Source organism: Stigmatopora argus, chromosome 5 (genome assembly GCF_051989625.1).
Source record: "Stigmatopora argus isolate UIUO_Sarg chromosome 5, RoL_Sarg_1.0, whole genome shotgun sequence".
NCBI classification, from domain to species: Eukaryota; Metazoa; Chordata; class Actinopteri; order Syngnathiformes; family Syngnathidae; genus Stigmatopora; species Stigmatopora argus.
The window spans coordinates 10997110-11018359 of NC_135391.1; the positions used below are offsets into that span (position 1 = coordinate 10997110).

The following is a 21250-nucleotide window of genomic DNA, read 5'->3' on the forward strand; positions in this document are numbered from 1 at the left end:
TACGTGTACGTGTACGTGTACGTGTACGTGTACGTGTACGTGTACGTGTACGTGTACGTGTACGTGTACGTGTACGTGTACGTGTACGTGTACGTGTACGTGTACGTGTACGTGTACGTGTACGTGTACGTGTACGTGTACGTGTACGTGTACGTGTACGTGTACGTGTACGTGTACGTGTACGTGTACGTGTACGTGTACGTGTACGTGTACGTGTACGTGTACGTGTACGTGTACGTGTACGTGTACGTGTACGTGTACGTGTACGTGTACGTGTACGTGTACGTGTACGTGTACGTGTACGTGTACGTGTACGTGTACGTGTACGTGTACGTGTACGTGTACGTGTACGTGTACGTGTACGTGTACGTGTACGTGTACGTGTACGTGTACGTGTACGTGTACGTGTACGTGTACGTGTACGTGTACGTGTACGTGTACGTGTACGTGTACGTGTACGTGTACGTGTACGTGTACGTGTACGTGTACGTGTACGTGTACGTGTACGTGTACGTGTACGTGTACGTGTACGTGTACGTGTACGTGTACGTGTACGTGTACGTGTACGTGTACGTGTACGTGTACGTGTACGTGTACGTGTACGTGTACGTGTACGTGTACGTGTACGTGTACGTGTACGTGTACGTGTACGTGTACGTGTACGTGTACGTGTACGTGTACGTGTACGTGTACGTGTACGTGTACGTGTACGTGTACGTGTACGTGTACGTGTACGTGTACGTGTACGTGTACGTGTACGTGTACGTGTACGTGTACGTGTACGTGTACGTGTACGTGTACGTGTACGTGTACGTGTACGTGTACGTGTACGTGTACGTGTACGTGTACGTGTACGTGTACGTGTACGTGTACGTGTACGTGTACGTGTACGTGTACGTGTACGTGTACGTGTACGTGTACGTGTACGTGTACGTGTACGTGTACGTGTACGTGTACGTGTACGTGTACGTGTACGTGTACGTGTACGTGTACGTGTACGTGTACGTGTACGTGTACGTGTACGTGTACGTGTACGTGTACGTGTACGTGTACGTGTACGTGTACGTGTACGTGTACGTGTACGTGTACGTGTACGTGTACGTGTACGTGTACGTGTACGTGTACGTGTACGTGTACGTGTACGTGTACGTGTACGTGTACGTGTACGTGTACGTGTACGTGTACGTGTACGTGTACGTGTACGTGTACGTGTACGTGTACGTGTACGTGTACGTGTACGTGTACGTGTACGTGTACGTGTACGTGTACGTGTACGTGTACGTGTACGTGTACGTGTACGTGTACGTGTACGTGTACGTGTACGTGTACGTGTACGTGTACGTGTACGTGTACGTGTACGTGTACGTGTACGTGTACGTGTACGTGTACGTGTACGTGTACGTGTACGTGTACGTGTACGTGTACGTGTACGTGTACGTGTACGTGTACGTGTACGTGTACGTGTACGTGTACGTGTACGTGTACGTGTACGTGTACGTGTACGTGTACGTGTACGTGTACGTGTACGTGTACGTGTACGTGTACGTGTACGTGTACGTGTACGTGTACGTGTACGTGTACGTGTACGTGTACGTGTACGTGTACGTGTACGTGTACGTGTACGTGTACGTGTACGTGTACGTGTACGTGTACGTGTACGTGTACGTGTACGTGTACGTGTACGTGTACGTGTACGTGTACGTGTACGTGTACGTGTACGTGTACGTGTACGTGTACGTGTACGTGTACGTGTACGTGTACGTGTACGTGTACGTGTACGTGTACGTGTACGTGTACGTGTACGTGTACGTGTACGTGTACGTGTACGTGTACGTGTACGTGTACGTGTACGTGTATGTATATATATATATATATATGTATATATATATACACACATATATATATATATATATATTATATATATATATATATATATATATATATATATATATATATATATATATATATATATATATATATATATATATATATATATATATATATATATATATATATATATATATATATATATATATATATATATATATATATATATATATATATATATATATATATATATATATATATATATATATATATATATATATATATATATATATATATATATATATATATATATATATATATATATATATATATATATATATATATATATATATATATAAATTTATTTATTATTTTTTAAAGAAAACCTTGGGAAAGCCCAGGATGATTTCTTACTCCTTTGCTCCCTTCCGCGTGCCACCACCTCCCACGGAATTTACTCTCTTTAAGACCCGGCGGCGCCTCGGCAGGGAACCCCCTGCGCCCCCCCACATTGGTGTGTAGTCTACTCTCTAGTCTGGCGTTTCGCCGACCAGGCTCCAGCTAGTTAGTCGTTTGCCAGGAGACCGACGTGCGGGTGCTTGACTCCGGGGAGATCTCGTGGAGCGAACAGCTTCGGATGACCCTCCGTGCAACCCCACTACGTCCGGAGTAAACTTCCAAGTCTCCATGTGGACTTTATCGGAGCTTTGAAGGGGAAGGGAAACTTCTCAGCACCTCCGCTCCCCTCCACCTCCACCTCCACCTCCCTCCCTCCGTCCGTCCCTTTCCTCGGTTGGATTCTCTCGTTTCCCCCGCTTGGGCAGTCCATGAGAGCCGCGCTCGATCAAAGTTAGCTTTTGTTTGTTTTTTGTTTGTTTGTTTCCCCCCCCTCATTTTTTTTACGCCGAGAAGAAAATTAATAGAGGAGGCGGAGGTGTAGGAGGAAGGAAAAGTTAGCGGAGGGAAGATGGTCCGTCTGCTGTGCGTCCTGGCGCTCAGCCTCGGCTTCCTTACGCCGCCGCCGCCGTGCCACGCTCGGATATACACTAACCACTGGGCGGTCAGGATAACCGGCGGATCCGCCGTAGCCGAGCGGATCGCGGAGAAGTACGGCTACAGGAACATGGGACAGGTAGGCAACATTCCTATCCATCCGTCGGTCCAAGTATGTCAAAGTGTCACAGACGCTAGTCGCTCAACTCGAACCAGTTCAAATGTTTTTTTTCCTCCACTTGGACCCCACACACAACAGGTGCTTCTGGCCTGGGAATAGCAAATGTATCAGAACTTTTTGGTGCACATTGAAGTAATCCAGTCGATTTTATTTTTTAATACAGGGATATTTCCCCCAAAGTCTAAAACAAACCGCATGAGTGGAATGATCAATTTGAACTGATGCACGCGGTGTTACGTTCAGTATGGCTGTTGATTCACTCTCAATTTTGATTAGTTTGCCATATTATTGGTGCCGTCGAAAACCACCTTCTAGTCAATATGATCTAGTTCATATTTTGACACATTCATTTATTTAGTCTAGCGAAAATAGCTTCTAAACAAAATGTGTTCCAGTGTTCAAAATATCTTGGGTTTTGCAAAGCTTGTCATTTCCCCTATTTTCAGGAAGTTGTAGTCTATAGTAAATTGAAATTGTACTCTATAATAAATTGCATCATGTTTTTAATTAGTCTTTTTAAACATGCATGCATTGGAAAAATGCTGAAATGGTTTGTTGCCAAAGGGAAGCTCATGAGGAATGTAAGTATTTTGTTGTTTTATGGATCAATATCAGTTCCATAATGTAGTTGGGTTATGCTGACCTGAGTGGGCTACTTTATATGATAACAATATTGGGTGATCAATGTTTGGGAACTCAAGCAAGATGGCATTTGTTTTAATTAGCTGAAAAGTAGTCATTTTGGAGATGGGATAATTCTGACAGACAGTGAAAATAGGAAGAAAAACAATTCAGCTGTGTTTTGCCATGCCAGTTTCTGATTTAATATAGAACTTTTTCAGAGCTAAAATTGGACCATTTTTGGAGAAAGAAAACGGTAATCTTACAATATAACCTTTGCCTATGATTTCACTCATGTCACAGTTATGATCAGTGACCTGTTGATATTTGTGATTTTTTTTCTTCTAAAACTTGCCTTTTTGTTTAGTTATTTACTATTGTTTTGCATTCCCGGGCTATTGTTCCCAGATGATTCGCACGTTCACACATTTTAAGGTTATTTTGGAAAGATTCCTGTGGGGCATTCCTTCCTCTATGTTGTCTATTGTCAGGGAAGAACACAATGAGCCACACATTTAGAAACAAGAGCTCAGCATCAACAGTGGAGGTGGTGCTCTGTTGGGGGTGTGTATGGGTTTGGACACAGTTAAAGAGCCTTTAGTAGGGGGAGGGGATAGAGAAATACACCCCTCCAGCGTGGACCTCACACGTACACCTCACACCAAAATACAGTTCAAGCCCGCTCTTGCCGGCATGAGTATTGAGGATAATGGGCTGGGGTGGGGGCATTCTGACAGGTTGTTATGGGGTAGCCTAGTCAACAGCTATGGAACTCCTCCTCATTGCGACCCTCTTCTTGTATCTCTGCTTTGCGCAGCCTGCCCACCCACCACACTCAACAGAGAGCACCCTTAATGGCCTCGTTTATCCCCTCTCTTTGACGGGAACTAAACGTGTAGCACTCCCCCCACAAATCCACCGCCCGACCCTCCTCCTCGTTCATTTTCTATACTGGCTCACCATAAGAATTCCCATGTGGAGTACACCACCCTCGCAACCCCCAGTAATCGCCCTCATTTCCATGTCAATATGGTGCGTTCATTGGACATCGACACCTCATTTTACTTCACTTCCTAGTTTAGGAGAAGTGGTGGGGGGAGTCCAAGGGGTCAGCCTCTTATATTTTGACCTGCACAGAATCCTTTATAATTGGGGCTGGTGAGTTACTTGGGAATTTACATTTAATTGGGAAATGTTATACTTTTTTTTATTAAGCACCATACTTTTTTTTATTAAGCACCAACCATCCAGACAGTAATGTGGAACAACTGAACCAGATGTCTTATAATGAGTTAAAATGTTGAAGGAAACAAGACAATTATATTTTGAGAACGAGAAAAGTCATGGGGAAATTGTATAGGGACATGCTATGATGGTCAGACAAAATGCCACTTTTGCATTTTGGATTTAGCTGGTTTACGTGACAACAAAGCCTGAGAAGCAAATACTTGTAAAGCTTGCTAAACTGAGCTGTTGCAGACTACACCTTGAGGTTGTGCATGGAAGCAAATTGTGAATGGGGGTTGAGAGCAGTTGGCCTTGTCTGGTATGGATAGTGATAGGACAATACTACCTCCTCCATTTAAGGAAGGGAGCACTCAATGATTTGGTAGCGGAAGAATAAGGGATTATGAATAAATAGATAGATGGGCTGATGGAGGAAAGGAATTGGCATACAGAGAGTGAGCAGTTTGTTGGGGAATTCTGGGTAATCCCTTTAACTGTGGAGCCCCCTTCCCAGACTAAGACAGTGGCTCAAATTGAGTCTAAATCAGTCGACAAGGTCATAGGCACAATGTACAATGTCTCTTCAAAGTTTGTTTTTGAAGAGCTTCTTGCATCAGAAGTAAATCATCCATTTGGGTGGTGTTTTTCAGAGTCTTTTGGACAAAGGTTTGTCATGCCTGTTCTTGATGTGCTTCTCGCCCTTGGATCCTGAATGGCACATTTATGTTCGATTTCCCAACCACTTGAAACCTCTCTGAGCACACCTCTAAAGAAAAATGTCTCAATAGTTGCCTTGGCTTACAACTTCTGTTGTGAGTCATTACTCCATTTACTAATATACTGGATTTTTATAGTTTTCTGCACTGGATAGTAACAGAAAAAAAGAAAATCACCTTTGAAAATGGTTCCCTGCAGGTGGACAGTAGTAATGATCAGTGACTCTTTTGCACGAGAGTGTACCGCTCACTCATAATGTACTGAGTTCAGTGACATCTGTGAGTCTAGAGATTTTCTTGGACTCATTTGTTCAATTTACATTTACATTGCCAGGCAAGGATTTTGAAAACCAAGGTGTAGTGTGAGCTCTTAACCGATGTAGAAACTTGCTAGCCGAAAGTTGATCTAGTGAATCGATGTAGAAACTTGCTAGCCGAAAGTTGATCTAGTGAATCGTGCAGGGCTGGTCACAGATCTGTGACGCACCACGGGAGCCGCTTCAGCCATGACGCTCTGATCATGTGAGGGATCATATGGGCTTTAGAAATTATTAAATTTAATCACCTTCTAAGCAGGTGTCCTCTGCTCAATGTCCTCCTACTTGTGGTCTCTGTATAAATTGTTGTATATGGCTACTTAGATTTTTTTTTGGTCTCCTGCAAGTATTTAAGAACTCAAATTGTGACCATCCAACTAGTAATGGAATAATTCTGAATTAACAAGTCCATAAATTACCTAAAGATGCACAAGAAAAGTAAGTGAGAATGTGTTCATAGAATTTGGCATCTACATAAGAACAATGAAAATTACTTAGTGTATTAATTTATTTATTGGTGTGAATATCCCCTAAGAGTGAAGCCCAGACTTCTGTGTGTGTGCAAGTGCATTTTTGTATTGCAGGTCAGCATTTCTCAATGTTTTTTTTAAGTTTTAGTTTTAAACTCTATTTTTACTTGACACCGGTTGCCACCCTAATGAGCGGTTGAGTAATAATAACATATAATTATTTTGTGCTTTTACAGATAGGTGATTTGAAAGACCACTACCACTTCTTTCACAGTCGAACCATTAAGAGGTCTACGCTGTCCAGTCGCGGTCGGCACAGTTTCATCTCCATGGAACCTAAGGTAAGCACGTTTTCTCTCTTTGGTATTGATGCTGATGCGCGTTGTGGTGTGTTATAGTGGGCATTGTGGGTTGAAACGTATTGGAAAATTATCTAATGTACAACATATTGCAATTCATGCTTGTCAAACCTTTTTTATTTTAACAGGTGAATACAATCTACAGAACTCAAATGAATGAAAATGAATCAAAAATAATCTGACCACCATGCTTGTTCAACTACTAAAAAAAATAATACATATATTTTTCTCTTTTTTTTCATACATTCATTAAAAAACAACTTTATAAGTGTAAGGAGAGGTATAGTTTACATTGCGTAATTTGTTACAGGCTCATTTATACTACCCCCTGAACCCTTTAAAAATGAAATGAGTATGCAAATTTTGTATGAAATTTGGATACATGTGTATGTATGTACTATGTATGATAGTAGGTACCACTGTAGTGGGTGAACAACACTGATATGCACCTATTATGTTAATGTGTTTTACTTACAAGGCTGCTTGAGCAAAGCTCTCAGAGTAGAATGCTAAATCAGGTTTTAAAACAGTGATGTAATGCCATAGTACTAAATGAGTTAAAATGAATCTGATATTTTGTCATTAGAATTATCTGAGATGGGGTTTTCAATTAGAATTTAAAACACTATTTGATCCACCTATGCATTAACACAAGTTTGTTGTTCTGTACATTTCAAGTGTGGAAGGTTGGAAGTGAGCTGGCTGGATTAAGCCAAATTAAAGGAAAGGTGGCGTGCCGAGGAGTTAGGCGGGTGATGTCTAGTTATAATCTGCGGGATCAGCACGAGAGCTAGTCTGCCTTGCTGTTAATGATACCTTGTTGTGTGTGTGAATGAGTCAGACGGGGCGGTACGCTGCTATCAACTTGTTGCGGCACATCCAAAGTGGTGTGTCCAGGTTGCCATGGCAACATTAGGCTTTATGGCACAACCTCAATGGTGACGTACTCGCCGTGTGTCAGGTCAAAGAGCAACTCTCTGCTGATAAGCGCACAATTTTTACCTTCCTATAATGAATGATCTGTTGGAATTTATGTTTGGTACGACTCAACTAAACTGAGTAGACCTCATCTGAATAGCTTCCAAACGTCATTGGAGACACTCTTTGGCTCAAACAGATTCTATGCAGTTGAAAATATCAAGACATTTAACCAGAGCAAGATGTGGCAGGAAGGCTTGTTTGAGTTCCTTATAACCTGTTGTGTGAATGCTGAAATCCAGGGTTTTAAAAGACTGCAGCTTTTGGTTGTCATTGTGTTTCTGTAACCTTGTAGGCACTACTTTTTGACTCCCCATTTTAAAGCTTTTGCACACACAAGTTTGTGGAGGGTAAGGGAAAAAAAGTAGGAGATTGGTGTTTGGTTATTTTTGCCGGAGGACATTTGCGTCTCGGAAGGTTTGAGTCTAGCAGTCCAAAAGCCATCCAGCGTGCTACTACGTGGGCTGCTCTTCAATCCCCCACATCCCACCACAACTTCCCCCTCCGTCATAACACACGTGCTGAATACAAAGTAATTTGATTTCATTTTTAATCAAACTGGATGATATGATCATACGTGAAACGAATCCTCATCTGAAATCATTTGTGTACTAATATCAAGTCACCTAAACTCACTTGTTGTGGGTCAAACTCTACTGCAAAACACCAGTGGATCAATTTATCCTTATTTGCTCTACTGAAGTGAACTCTTCCCCACTTCCCACATTATCCTGAAGAACACCTGCAATCGTATTGCCCATATGGGACGTGGCGATATGGCGTTTTGTGATGGCGGACCCTTTGAGACTATACACACAAGCTACCCGACAAATTGAAGACGATGAAATTCAAGGAAATGTGAGCTGCCACAACAGAAAGCCTCTGCTGGAGTGAATTAAACAGAATGGAGCGTGTCCAAAGCCTATGCCTTGCATCCTGGCAAGGCTACAAAGGGGCACTGATACTGAATTGGAGCATGATATTGTCATTGCGTATGGATTGGGATAATGTAGCGTATCCAAAGCGCTCCAAGTGTGACTCTTATCGGAGGGGTACCGAAACATCTCATTGGATAAAACTGCGGAAGGTTTTTGTCTGTAACAGGTCGACCACAAAATGGAAGTTTATTTAAATCTTTGTTAAAGTGTAAAGTCACTCTTCAGTAAAGCAACAAAGGAAACAACCAAATGGAATAATTCTAGTAGACATCATTGCACCAACTTTAAGACATCGAGAGTCTGTCACTGTCAAAGAGGGAGGATCATCACAAAGATGATCAATTTTTGGGGATTTAGAGCAGGGGTGCTCACAATTTTTCAGCAAGCGAGCTACTAAAGAAAGGACCAAATTAAAAAGATCTACCCATATCAATATTTATTCTTAGAACTTATGTTGATGCATGTTGCATAACCACATATGTACAATTCAACTTTATTTGTAAAGCGTTGCGTTTGTATATGTCTGCTTGCACGTTAACACAGCAGCGCAAGAGAGTGTGCTGCTGCTTTTATAACACTAAAACTCACTCGGCACCTAATTGGCAGATGAGTAAGCTCCCGCCCCATTACCGCCACGTTACACAGATACAAAGATAGTTTCCATTACTTTCTTGATGACAAAAAAGACAGACATTTTTGGATGCGCTGCATTTTTCTATTGGGGTTTTCTTTTGATGCGCATGATATTTAAGCTTGTCTGATGTTGTTTTATCGTAATTCAATACAAAGCACATAATATTCAGGCCTAATCTTTTTTTTTGTCACCTACACACCAGTGTTGGTGCGCAATAGTAGTAAAATCCATTGTCCAATGTTTTGGTGAGTGAGACACTCTGTGTCTGCCTGCTTAATACTCTCTTTCACACTGGTCTTTGTCTCTCAGGAACGTGTTTATTTTAGTATTTTGCTGAAGTATGTCTGCAATGATTTTTATTCTTGGCTTGAGTGCATTTACCGGCCTTATAAATTCCTAATTGTCCACCACTAAAAACTGCTGCAGGCCTTTTTGAATGAATTCTCTTATATGCCTTTATCTAAGCTTTGGTTCTCTTATGAGGAAAGTCTGCTTGAAATGCCTCATAACTAGATGTTTGTTCTTGCTTAGTTTCACATCAAAACTCTTATCTGACTTAGGGTTCAAATGGATTGTCATATTACTTTACTGACTTGTTAACGGCCATTGTCGGCAAATGGTATTGGTTGGGTCACTGTGAAACTAGTTTGACAGTTGGCTCTGTAGTGCTGGTAGTAATTCCATTACTTTTTTTGTTGGACTGCACATTGATGAATATTTATATCTCACGTCGGCCGTAATAAATCTTTTCTCCAGCTTGTCTGAGGTCAGGTCCTCTTGATGCGGAGGAGAAGCGGTTCTACTCCGAGCTCCTCCAAGACTCCGAGCTTCTCAACCTATCTTTAAAAAGCGGCAAAAATCACACTAATAGATTTTCTACCATTAACTCATAGATTTAGCACTCACTTCTTCTCTTGTGTCCATGTTTGCATCACTTATCTTTAGATGGATTTCATTCATTTAGAAGCAAATTCTTAAAATGACTTTATGGTTTCTTTAGGGTCCAAGAGGTAGTCTAACCATCTACCTCATTGGTTCATTGCCTATCACGTTTTCATCTTGTCACTGTTTGCATTGAAACACCACTACCAAGAATCTTGGCAGCTGACCTCCCCAAGGTGCAGAAATTGTTGTGGTCAAGATATAAACATAGGATTTCTGTCCAAAGGCAAATAGTCTCACTCTCTGCTGTGTATATAAAAGTGAAGGTAGATCTGCAATATCTCAAGAGGGGTTCTGAAATAAGTAAACACAATTCTGACGAATGAGAACTCCTGGGAATAGATTTGAGGTGCTGTTGTTTTTGCAAATCACACTGCCCTTACGGTGTGCTGAAATGCGGTGATGCCTTCCCTATCTTCCTGTAGTTATGGTGTTGCTGTAATTCAAATGCAAATGTATGCCAATTGCAATCATACACCATTGGTTTTAAGTGGGCTTAATGAACACTATTGTGTTTTTGAGGCGGATGGAGAAATGTAATGCAGCAGCATTAGGGTAAAATGACTCTATGAATCAGTATTTAACTCGTGCTCTTTCATCTTTGACTTTTCATACATAAGAGACCTGACCGCTTCTGCAAAGAGATACCCAACTGAGTTATTGACCGATCCTCATGTATGAAATCAATTCTATTTCACTAGCTATTTGTTTTCACTCCAATGGAGTCTTTCTTTCTTTCTTTTTTAGACCCTTGTGGGACTCATTCTCCTCAAGGCTCGTCTCCTTCTGGCATTATCTCGTCTCGCCACCTCGCAATTCTCCAGAGAAGCCAGCAAATTGTTTCTGCGCATAAGAGCGGATAATTATGCCGCAGTTGTGTCCATCTTGCTTTCAAGTTATATCGATGCCACGAAAATGCAGTTTTTTAAGCACACCAACGTTGTTCGTCAAGAAAAAAAATTGCTTGTGCTGCTTGGAAATTACCACTTTGGTTGCAGCATGTGGCATCATTCTGGAGAATGCATACATAGGTGGAAAATATAAAAATAAATGATGGTTGACATCCTTGTATTTACACTTATGTTCTCCCACTGGATATGATGGAGATTAAATCAATTTTTGTCGGCTTAAGAGAACTAAACATCAATATTTCTTCTGCAGTAATACAAAATGTGCACCTGCACTAGTCAAAATACAGTACCGTGTTAACAGTGTCGTTGTGGAAAAAGGAATCAAAATTGAAATATCCATCAAGCTACTCCAAACCACAGATGACATCACTACAGTAGTGCTTTTCCTTAGTAATAATGCAGCACATTTGAGTGAGCGTGGTTCTTAGCATAAATGGTGAAGACCGTAACTGCTTCCAACTTCAGTTTACGTTATTTAATTGCCTTCAAAAGTAGTGCGTAGGTGATCAAATAATGAGTAAATTTTCAGTGTATTTACACAAGCAATTGAACATGATTTCAGGATGGTCTTGTGTAGATGTTTATTTTTTGATATCAATATAAACTGCACTGATTTCCATGTTTTATAGTTAAAACATCCTAGTTGACTACAAGTGTCACGTAACCTGAAACCTGAAAATTTTATGTTTAGAGGCATTTGTAACTTGAATTAAGATTGGATTCAATCTAAATATTCCTTGAAACCAGATTTTTTGGTAATACATTGATTCTGTGAAACAATGATACTATGATATTTCTGACTCAAGGTTATCTTAGAACCAGAATCTGATACCAACCCATGCATTGTTGAAGGAGCGAAATTGGGTCCGCGATGCAGTGCCACGGAAATCCTGGCTTGTAAGAGGTGCGCCGTGCACCACTGGCTAATAGTAGGTGCGTCACAGTCTGCTACAATTCCAGAGGTAGCATCAGCGAGTTGTGTGTAAGGTCCAAAGGCTCAAACACTGCAATTGGAACAGTGGCACCACCTGGCAAATGCCAGCTGGAAAGAAAACCCCATAACAAAACATTACAATCAATGTGTTTAATTACATATAGGATGCGTGAACTGCATGTCTGTCGTGTGGGAGCTGCGCGCCAAGCACAAGCCATTCTGGGACTTCTATTTTTGCTAGATGTGGCGAGCAAAATGCATATATGTATTGCAGCGCAGTACAATCGGTTGTGAAATTTAAGATGGGTATACTATAGAGGAAAAAAATATCTGGTTGATTTTTCAAAATATCAATACATTGAACTGTTCTTTTTGTGATAATGAGGGTAGGGTTGTACTCAAAATTCAAAAGTTAACATGGATGATGGAATTTTGAATGTCCAAAACCACTCAATTTATCACTACTCACACCCTGTTCATATTAATTATAAGAATAATGCAAGAAACGTGAGCCACCGTAGCTGAAGCAATGGGAGTATTTGGTGTATTGATTTTTTTATCAGCCTAAATGATGAAAATAAAGAAATAAAAAAGTATGACTTTGTCCATCCATAGGCAGCAACACATTTCTTGCATTTCATTTTCCTTGTTTAATGAACAGTCATGGAATGAATACAATTTGTTTCACTGAGATTTCACTAGTTTCTTCAATTCAATGACTGTGGACCCTTGTGCTGTGTTTCAGGTGGAGTGGATCCAGCAGCAGGTGGTGAAGAGGAGGATCAAGAGAGATTACAAACCAGCCCCACCCCTATCTCTCTCCAGCCACGCCCACAGCAGCCCGACTTTTCTGAGCAACATCTTCTACAATGATGCCAAGTGGAACAGTATGTGGTACATTGTGAGTATACAATGCCAACCAGTTTTTTTCCTCTTTCGCTAACCAGCAAATTAGTTTGTAGGTCAAGGTTCAACAGAGGTTGTTTGCTGTCACTGATTAGTGCCAGGTCAGATGAGCTGAGGGATTTGTTTGTTTTTTTATGAATGGGAGATGAGAAAAAACATGCTAAAGATGTATGGTCCAACTCCGTCTGCAGTGGAAATATACAAATAACCAAATAAAGATATATTTTCAAATATTAAGCAAGATGGCAAGCATGCCATATGAAATTATAAAAATCTTCAATACCCCGGTATAATAACAAGTGACACTTCATTCATTTTGCATTCCACTTATCCTCACAAAGATCTTTTTCACAAAAAATGGGAGAATTTGAAACATACTCAATTGTTAAAATCATTCTTTGTTGATTTTTTTATATTCCTGGTGTTTCTGCAATATGTAATGAGATTATTTAGGGGAATAGTACTTAGCTGTAGTCCTTTTTTTTAAATGAGTCAAGTTAGATTTATACAACAGATTTGGCTTCTTATCACAACTTTGTTTGCATGACCGCTCTGATCATTGCCCTTTCTCGACTGCTTGCAGTCCTCAGCTCTGTCAATGGTTAATGTTATGCAGATAAGTGCTAATACTTTGACCACTGCTTTTAATATTTTTCTTCTCTTTTAGACACTTGTGTGAGGGATATTAAATAAAAACAGAACCCAACTCAGTGTTATATGTAAGCAATTTAAGGGTCCCCAGAGCTGCAACACAATTACTCTACTTAAGTTAATCGTCAATTTAACAATATATAATTTTTTATTCATTCATTTTCTGAACCACTTATCCTCACAAGGGTCGCTGTGGGTGCTAGAGCCTGTCCCAGCTAACTATGGGCATCAGGTGAGGGACACCCTGAATTGGTTGCCAGCCAATCGCCGGGCAAATTAAAACTGACAACCAATGACTTCTCACAATCACACCACTAACGAGTGGGAATTGAAAACATACGGCCTTCACCGAAGTCAGGCGGAAGAACCACTGCACCATCAGGTGTTGTCTGTATTAAATTGCAAATGTATTTACAGTATTGTCATATTTTAATAATCATTTGATAATTGTCTTTGTTTTAAACATATGTCATATTTGACACGTTGACATACATTTTCCATAAATCTGCACTTTAATATGCAAAGGTGACGCTCATTGAAAGTTTGGTGCGTGTGAGACATGTTGCCATGTTCTTGACTTCACTTGTTTTATTGCTGTTTGAACATTTACAGAGGAGAACATTTTTTTTCATTTTGTTTGGTCTCTGCAGCACTGCAACGATGACGTGCACAACTGCCAGTCAGACATGAACATTTTGGGCGCATGGAAGCGGGGCTACACGGGCAAAGGCGTTGTGGTCACCATCCTGGATGATGGTATAGAGCGCAACCATCCAGACCTCGCTCAGAACTACGTGAGTGTGTGTGTGTCCCGCATGTATTGTGTGCGTATTTCAGAAAGAGACCAAGTCCGTACCCACCTTTCCTAAAATTTCATTTCAGAAAATAATTGCATATTTTTGTGAGAATCCTATCGGAAAATGCACTTGCTTGATTTATGTATATAAATATTTTTTATTAAATTACTACAAGGCGCACAAAAAAAAATCCCCTAAATTTGGCCATGCGTCTTATGTAAGGAGTCTAGTTGTGCCTAACAAATTTGAGATGCGAGTAAAATTCCGAGCAAATATTTGCCTTGAGATACGAGACAAATTTTGAGATACAAGCATATGATTTCAGTGCACTGTCTTTCTTGTTGCATTCCCTCGTGCAAAGATCTCTACGATTACTGGGCGGAGCGTTGTTTCTTTCCGTGTTTTTTTGCGTTAGTCAGTGCAGAATTAAGGGAAACACCATAGGTTCAAAGCACGCCGGTGCAATGAAGGGTAGTGCGAAGAAAAGGCGCATGATGACAATCGATATTAAGCATGAAGTAATCGAAAAACATGAGTAGTATACGCGTGACAGAGCTGGCTCGCCAATACGTATGGAGAAACAGGAAGTTCACTTCGAAAGCCGTGGCGGAATACATTTACCTTTTCGCCTTGGTCATTGCACAAGAAGGTCTAAATTTAGTTTAACGTAACATTAAAACATTTTTTAAGTGTGTGTATAGGAATCTAAGTTAGTTTAAGTTGAATTTAAAGTTTATGTTTAAGAGTGCATCAACCAAGTCTCTCTCTTTCTCCCCCTCCCTCCCATCCGTGAACTCCGCGTTGTATTGAACAAGGTCTCATTTTATTATTAAACATCATAACCACTAGTTATTGTTTACTCGTATTTCAAGGTATGACTATTACACTGTTCCAGAAAAGTGCAAAATACACACATTTTTGAGTCATCAAACTCATGGATGAACAATACAGCAAATTTAATATATAAATGTATATATTATATATATATACATATATATATATATATATATATATATATATATATTCATATAAAACAATCATTTAAAATGTTAAAATTTGTATATCATTGCATCTGGAGTCTCAGCGAATACATTGTCTTCTAATTTTAAATACATTATTTCATTAAGGATTAAAGTAAGCCCCGTTTACATTGCATTCCTCATACTTGTGGATGTGCCGGTATTTGGCGTGTACCTCATCGTGTACGTCTGCGTTTACGCTGTATGTGCATGTTAAGGTATGTCGAGCATACCCCCGTGCACATGGGGTTTTCAGCCTGAGGCTTTTAATCACAGGATGAATGCTAGAATGATTCCTATCCCCTTTGATGAATTTGATACCAAAGGCAGAACTTGAGTGATCCCTGCCATTTTCGATAACAGCCCATGTCATATTTTTCTCTTCTTTTTCGATTCCTTTTCTTTTACCTTTGTCATCTTCCATTCTGTTCCCTTCCATTTTCCTTCACCTCAATCTTCTCACCACCATGCCTTCTTCTCCAGGACCACCAAGCCAGCTTTGACGTGAATGGAAATGACCTGGATCCCTTGCCACGCTATGATGCAACAAATGAGAACAAGTAAGACATTTTTAATAAAGTGTTAATAGGTTTTTGACGCACTGAGCCACACCTCAGGTGATCGGGAGGATTCTGACTGGAAGGATTTTGAGCTTAATGAACTGAGTGTGGCAATTCAGGTATGAATGAAACCAGAGGTGTGGAGTGTGACTAATGCCAAGAGAGAAAAAAGTACACCTTTATGGCCTTAGGTAAATCCAGCTTTGTTCTTCTTTTTTTTAACTCCCTCAATATTCTGAAATGGGGGCATACACAGCCGCAATATACATTTATAAAGTGGGAGTAAATTCTATCACTTAGCAATATAGTACATTCTCCACCCCAATTTGGTGGCAGAATTACGCTACATCTCTTTTGTTGTTATACTTTCCTATTTAGAAAGTGCTTTGATGCTATCTTGTGGCAACTTAGTGCATTTCAGAAAAACATGTATATGCGTGATTTTTTTTATAGCAAATAGCACAGCAGATTTCAGGTTGAGTGCCTTTCTATCTGTGTAATACCAAGATTACGGTTCAAAATGTCCCCTCTTTGGGCGCACCACTATATGGATGAAAACACACTTCATAATGTCAGAGATTTTTTTAGCCAAATTTTGCCTGATAAAATGAGGACCACTACTCCATTTTATATCCATACAAATACCTGCATACACTGTAGATAGCCATGTGCCAGCCAGTGTAAGATGCAAACCCAACCGCTATGTTTCCACTCAATGTGTTTTTAAAGAGACATGCGGCAGACAGATGCCACAGTAATAAGCTAGATTTTATTTTGCATCTGGAGTTTTCTTTTTATAAGCCTAGTGTCCAGGCAAAAAAAAACGTTGACCGCACCGGCATTTTTTTTAATGGGTTTGAGAGCCTGCAAGATGACACAGCAGACACTAAGAGTGAGTATGTCTCGTGTGATGCCTGTTGTTTCACTGACTGCAAATCCATGGCACCCCCATCTCTATTGCGGCATGACAACTTGAAACAAGTGAAACGCAGATGTGGGGAAAAATGGAAATTACGAGTAAGTACAAAGAGCGAAACGATGGCCAGACGGAAGATTTCATGGTTAAGTAATGTGAAATGAAGTGAGGGAATACAACTGAAGCCAGTTCGGGTCATTAAACGACGCTGAGAGGACTGCTCATGATTTAAAATTGTCACAAAAAATCAACTTTTTCCATTCAAAATAGGCGTTGTATTCATTGTTCCCTGGCGGACACAGTTGACACTTGACTGCCGACATGATCAAAGCCAAGTTTGCTAGACGGGCGTCATCCTCGTCTTCTATTCTAGATGCTCAAATAAGAAAAATCCGTTCCAACATGTGGAAACCTTAAATATGGAGGCCACACATGCATGAAGTGTTATTTTAAAAGTAGAACACTTTGTTTCTTTGTGGTTTCCCGCTTACATCATTTGTACAATTCTAGCATGACTTACAGGTGCCTCTCTGCAAGTTTTGTGAATCACTAGTGGGACTTAACAGCATAATTCTATAAATTGATATTCATTTTAGATATCTATCAGATGACGGTAAAAAATAAAGTACAAAACAAAACGTGTTGCAGATGTTCCCCACAGGAAGAGTGTCTGTGTTTCCTCTGTTTGTATGTACTTGTGTTTGTGTCTGCATGTTTGTTGGTATGTAATTATGGTAAAAGGCCTTTCACTTGCACTTTTTTCCTTACAACATCCAATGTGTCCTCAGTCGCCCATCAATGACACACCATCAAAGAGCATTATCTCACTCAAAAACACTTCAACATGGTTAGTGGGATTCCGAACCAAAGCCTGACATTGTGAAATGATCAAGGCGCCATTTGGCCCTTTTTTAATTTGTTTTTTGTGTGTATCATGGGAATAGTGTTGCACTGGTGAAAATTTATGAGTGTGTATGCGTGCATCGCTAGTAAACCTGTATAATACGTGTATCTCGTGGATTTGTTTTATGTACTTTCGGTTGCCCCTGTCTGATTTGCCTTGTGCGTACATCTGTTGGTTGATGTAATAAGTTGTGTGTGGTCTTTTCCTCAGACACGGGACGCGGTGTGCGGGAGAAGTGGCTGCATCTGCGAACAATTCACACTGCATTGTGGGAATTGCCTACAATGCCAGAATAGGAGGTGGGCTCACCACTTTCTTTTTCTAATTATAGTTCATATTTGTATTGGTTTAGCAGAGGTGTGTTCAGCATGATGCATTCATTAATGTTTATATTTTAAATCACTAAGGGTTAACAAAATAATGACATTATTACCATAGGTGTGAGTAAATCACATAATTTGCAAAAATCTGGGGGAAAAATGGGAAGATACTACTAACTGTTTGAAATGATTTTACATTGTTTTGCTAACTTTTTTCCTCCTTTTACGGTGTTTTGTGTTCTAGGCGTGCGAATGCTTGACGGAGATGTGACAGACATGGTCGAGGCTAAGTCTCTGAGCCTCCAACCGCAGCATATCGACATTTACAGTGCCAGCTGGGGCCCTGATGATGATGGCAAGACGGTGGACGGACCCGCAGCTCTGGCCAGGCAGGCATTTGAGAACGGTATCCGCATGGTGAGAAACTGGTTTGGTTGTTGGTTGGTAGGCTCTTTGTGCAGTGGGGATGAAGTCAACATGTTTTTGGTGCATAACCAAACCAGAGAGTTTTGGATGCAACTGTGTTCAAGGGAATGTTTTGTGATATTTTGGTATGGAAATGCCACTGGTTGCGGCACTTTCCATCCATTATATAAAAAAGAAGTGTGTAAAAATGTCCAAAACGTGTTTGGGCTTTGTGCCGGGGACCTCTTGAGTAAAGGTTGAAGAGAAAATTTGAAATAAACATGGAGAGTATCGCGAATATTGTTTGCATAATAAATAATGCAAAACAGAAGCAAAATGCGGGTCTTTAAGATTCATGTATTATTCACAGGAAAATATTCAAAATTGCCTGCGGTGTTAACACAAATGGGGGCAAAACATAGTTCTTGCCAAATCCTGCAAACTGAGGACCAAACTCTCTTAGAGCTGGTTATATTATTAAATTGGTTTGTAGAGGTCTTTTGGGCTTAGATCTTTTTTGTATGTTTAAAGTTTACATATTACGCCCTTGCTTATATGAGTTTTCTCCGGGTTTCTGCTTAAATCCCCAAAACATGCATTTTGATGCATTGAAAACTTGGAATTCTTCTTGCATGTGAACTTTGGAGAAACTGCTTGTCAGTCCCAGTTTACAATTAGTTTATGACTCTTTGAGAATCCAGAAAATGAATGGATACTACACCTGTCACTACGGCAGCCTAAGTGACACCATGTCAGCTTGGTGGGTGCGGGGTGTCAGTGTCCTGAGGCTAGTTCACAGTTGAATATTCTTTTCCTCTATCACCCACCCTCGCCCCCGCCAGAGTCCAGATGTCTGCCTCATGCACAATGTTCTCATTGCTGAGGTCAGCTAAAGGCCCCTGAGTCAGCTGGACAAGCCATTTCCCCCCAAAAAAATTCACTTCTACTCAAGATCTCCTGCCCTGATGCTCCAAGCGGATGATGGGCGGTGTTTAAATGTTTTATTTTGGGAGAAAATTCAAAGCAATTTCGAACAGGGATTTTACCTGAATTATTCCTGAAGGTGTCTATCAGTAGTGTGTATACAATCATAGACCATCATAAATCATAATTTTAATGTAGTGTATGCCACTATTTAGCACTGTTTGCTATTGTGGGTTGAATAGCTAAGCGTGTGAGCCTTAAGGCATGCACGAGTCCTCGAGATGAGCCAGGAGGTTGAATGTTAGTTCTTCAAACAAAGAAGAATCCCAATCTGTTTCCATTCATTCCCTCCGTATGCCCGTGCAAATTATGATAATTTGGTTTCTTGAGGATAGTAACACATTGTGACACCCCACATCAAACAATCAAGACGCTTTATAGTAGTTACCCACCGTCACGCTGATCCGTCCATGACCAACCAGATTGAAGAGTTAAAATTCATTCGTCTTCCAAGATGATTATCCTCATGAGGATTGTAGAAGTGCTGGAACCTATCCCAGCTAAGCAGGGCAATAGGCAGGATCCAATCTGAATTGGTTGAACAGCCATTGACACACGCACGCATACCTCGGGAAAATCCGGAGTGTTCAAGCAGCCGACCCTGGATGGATTTTGGGATGTGGGAGGAAACTGGAGTACCTGGAGAAAACCCACGCAGGCACGGGAAGAACATTTAAACGCCATACAATAAGGTTGGAGCCTGGAATCGAACCTTTGATCTCAGAACTGTGAGGGGGACGTGCTAATCGCTCTACCATGGTCCCACCCACAAGTTGAAATTCAAAAAGCAAATTGTTTTACAAACCTAAGATGAAAAAAACCCATTAATACAAGCTCACTTTTATGTAAAAGTAACAAATGCTATTGAAGGAAGACATTTTAGTGTGAAGTACATACACGTTTTGAATTTCTTACTTTTGTTTAATTTCAAACTAACAGGCTGGCACTGGGATAGGTTTTTATGCAGACCTGAGTTTTCTTTATTTAAAAAAAAAAACATTGTTCCTTAGTTTTTCTTTTATTTTAGTAGCCTTTTTTTACAGACTACTTGGTGAATTGATGTGTAGAGTCTCCCAGCTGATTTTTTTGCTCGAGTTACATACAGTGCTTCTTGTCAGCGGCAATTGCGAAAATAGTATCCCACTGACAACGCGGCATGCAGCAGCATCCTTTTCAAAGTTAAAAATCATTGTCTATTCTGCCCCCTCTCCAAATCCCACTAGAAAACCTGTCTGATCTTTCACTTCCATCGCTATTGATCCACAGGCACTGTAACCTCTATTCAAGTGACTCTAAAAGAATCCCTAAAATGCTAATGATGAGTAAGTGAGCAAGCAACTTTCCCCCTCTCCTTTTCAGGGAAGGAAGGGCCGTGGTTCCATCTTCGTGTGGGCCTCAGGCAACGGCGGCCGAAGCCGCGACCACTGCTCCTGCGACGGCTACACCAACTCCATCTACACCATCTCCATCTCCAGCACAGCTGAGAGCGGACGGAAGCCCTGGTACTTGGAGGAGTGCTCATCCACCCTTACCACCACTTACAGCAGTGGCGAAAACTACGACCGGAAGATTGTAAGCTTCAATCTTGGCTTGGTTGGGTAACTAGAGGGTTTGAACTTAATCTTATTAATTATCATGCTTTCTTTCATGTGAGGTTGAAACTAAGCCTTGAATTTGGACTAAAAATAAAACAACAATCAATGTGAACTCACATATATCTCTTTCAAAATGGCATGAATT

At 40.6% G+C, this 21250-nt stretch overlaps 1 protein-coding gene across 3 annotated transcripts in view; it reads left to right on the plus strand.

The window, feature by feature from the left end:
- The first annotated feature begins 2324 nt into the window (after positions 1–2324).
- pcsk5b (proprotein convertase subtilisin/kexin type 5b) overlaps positions 2325–21250 on the plus strand; it is a 55577-nt gene continuing 36651 nt past the window's right edge. For all 3 annotated transcript variants that reach the window (XM_077600426.1, XM_077600427.1, XM_077600428.1), the window contains exons 1-8: positions 2325–2959; positions 6589–6693; positions 12794–12949; positions 14256–14399; positions 15905–15981; positions 18012–18100; positions 18366–18538; positions 20870–21082. In XM_077600426.1, coding sequence (XP_077456552.1) covers positions 2795–2959; positions 6589–6693; positions 12794–12949; positions 14256–14399; positions 15905–15981; positions 18012–18100; positions 18366–18538; positions 20870–21082 — 1122 coding nt within the window. In that variant the 5' untranslated portion in view covers positions 2325–2794. The remainder of the gene's footprint in view (positions 2960–6588; positions 6694–12793; positions 12950–14255; positions 14400–15904; positions 15982–18011; positions 18101–18365; positions 18539–20869; positions 21083–21250) is intronic.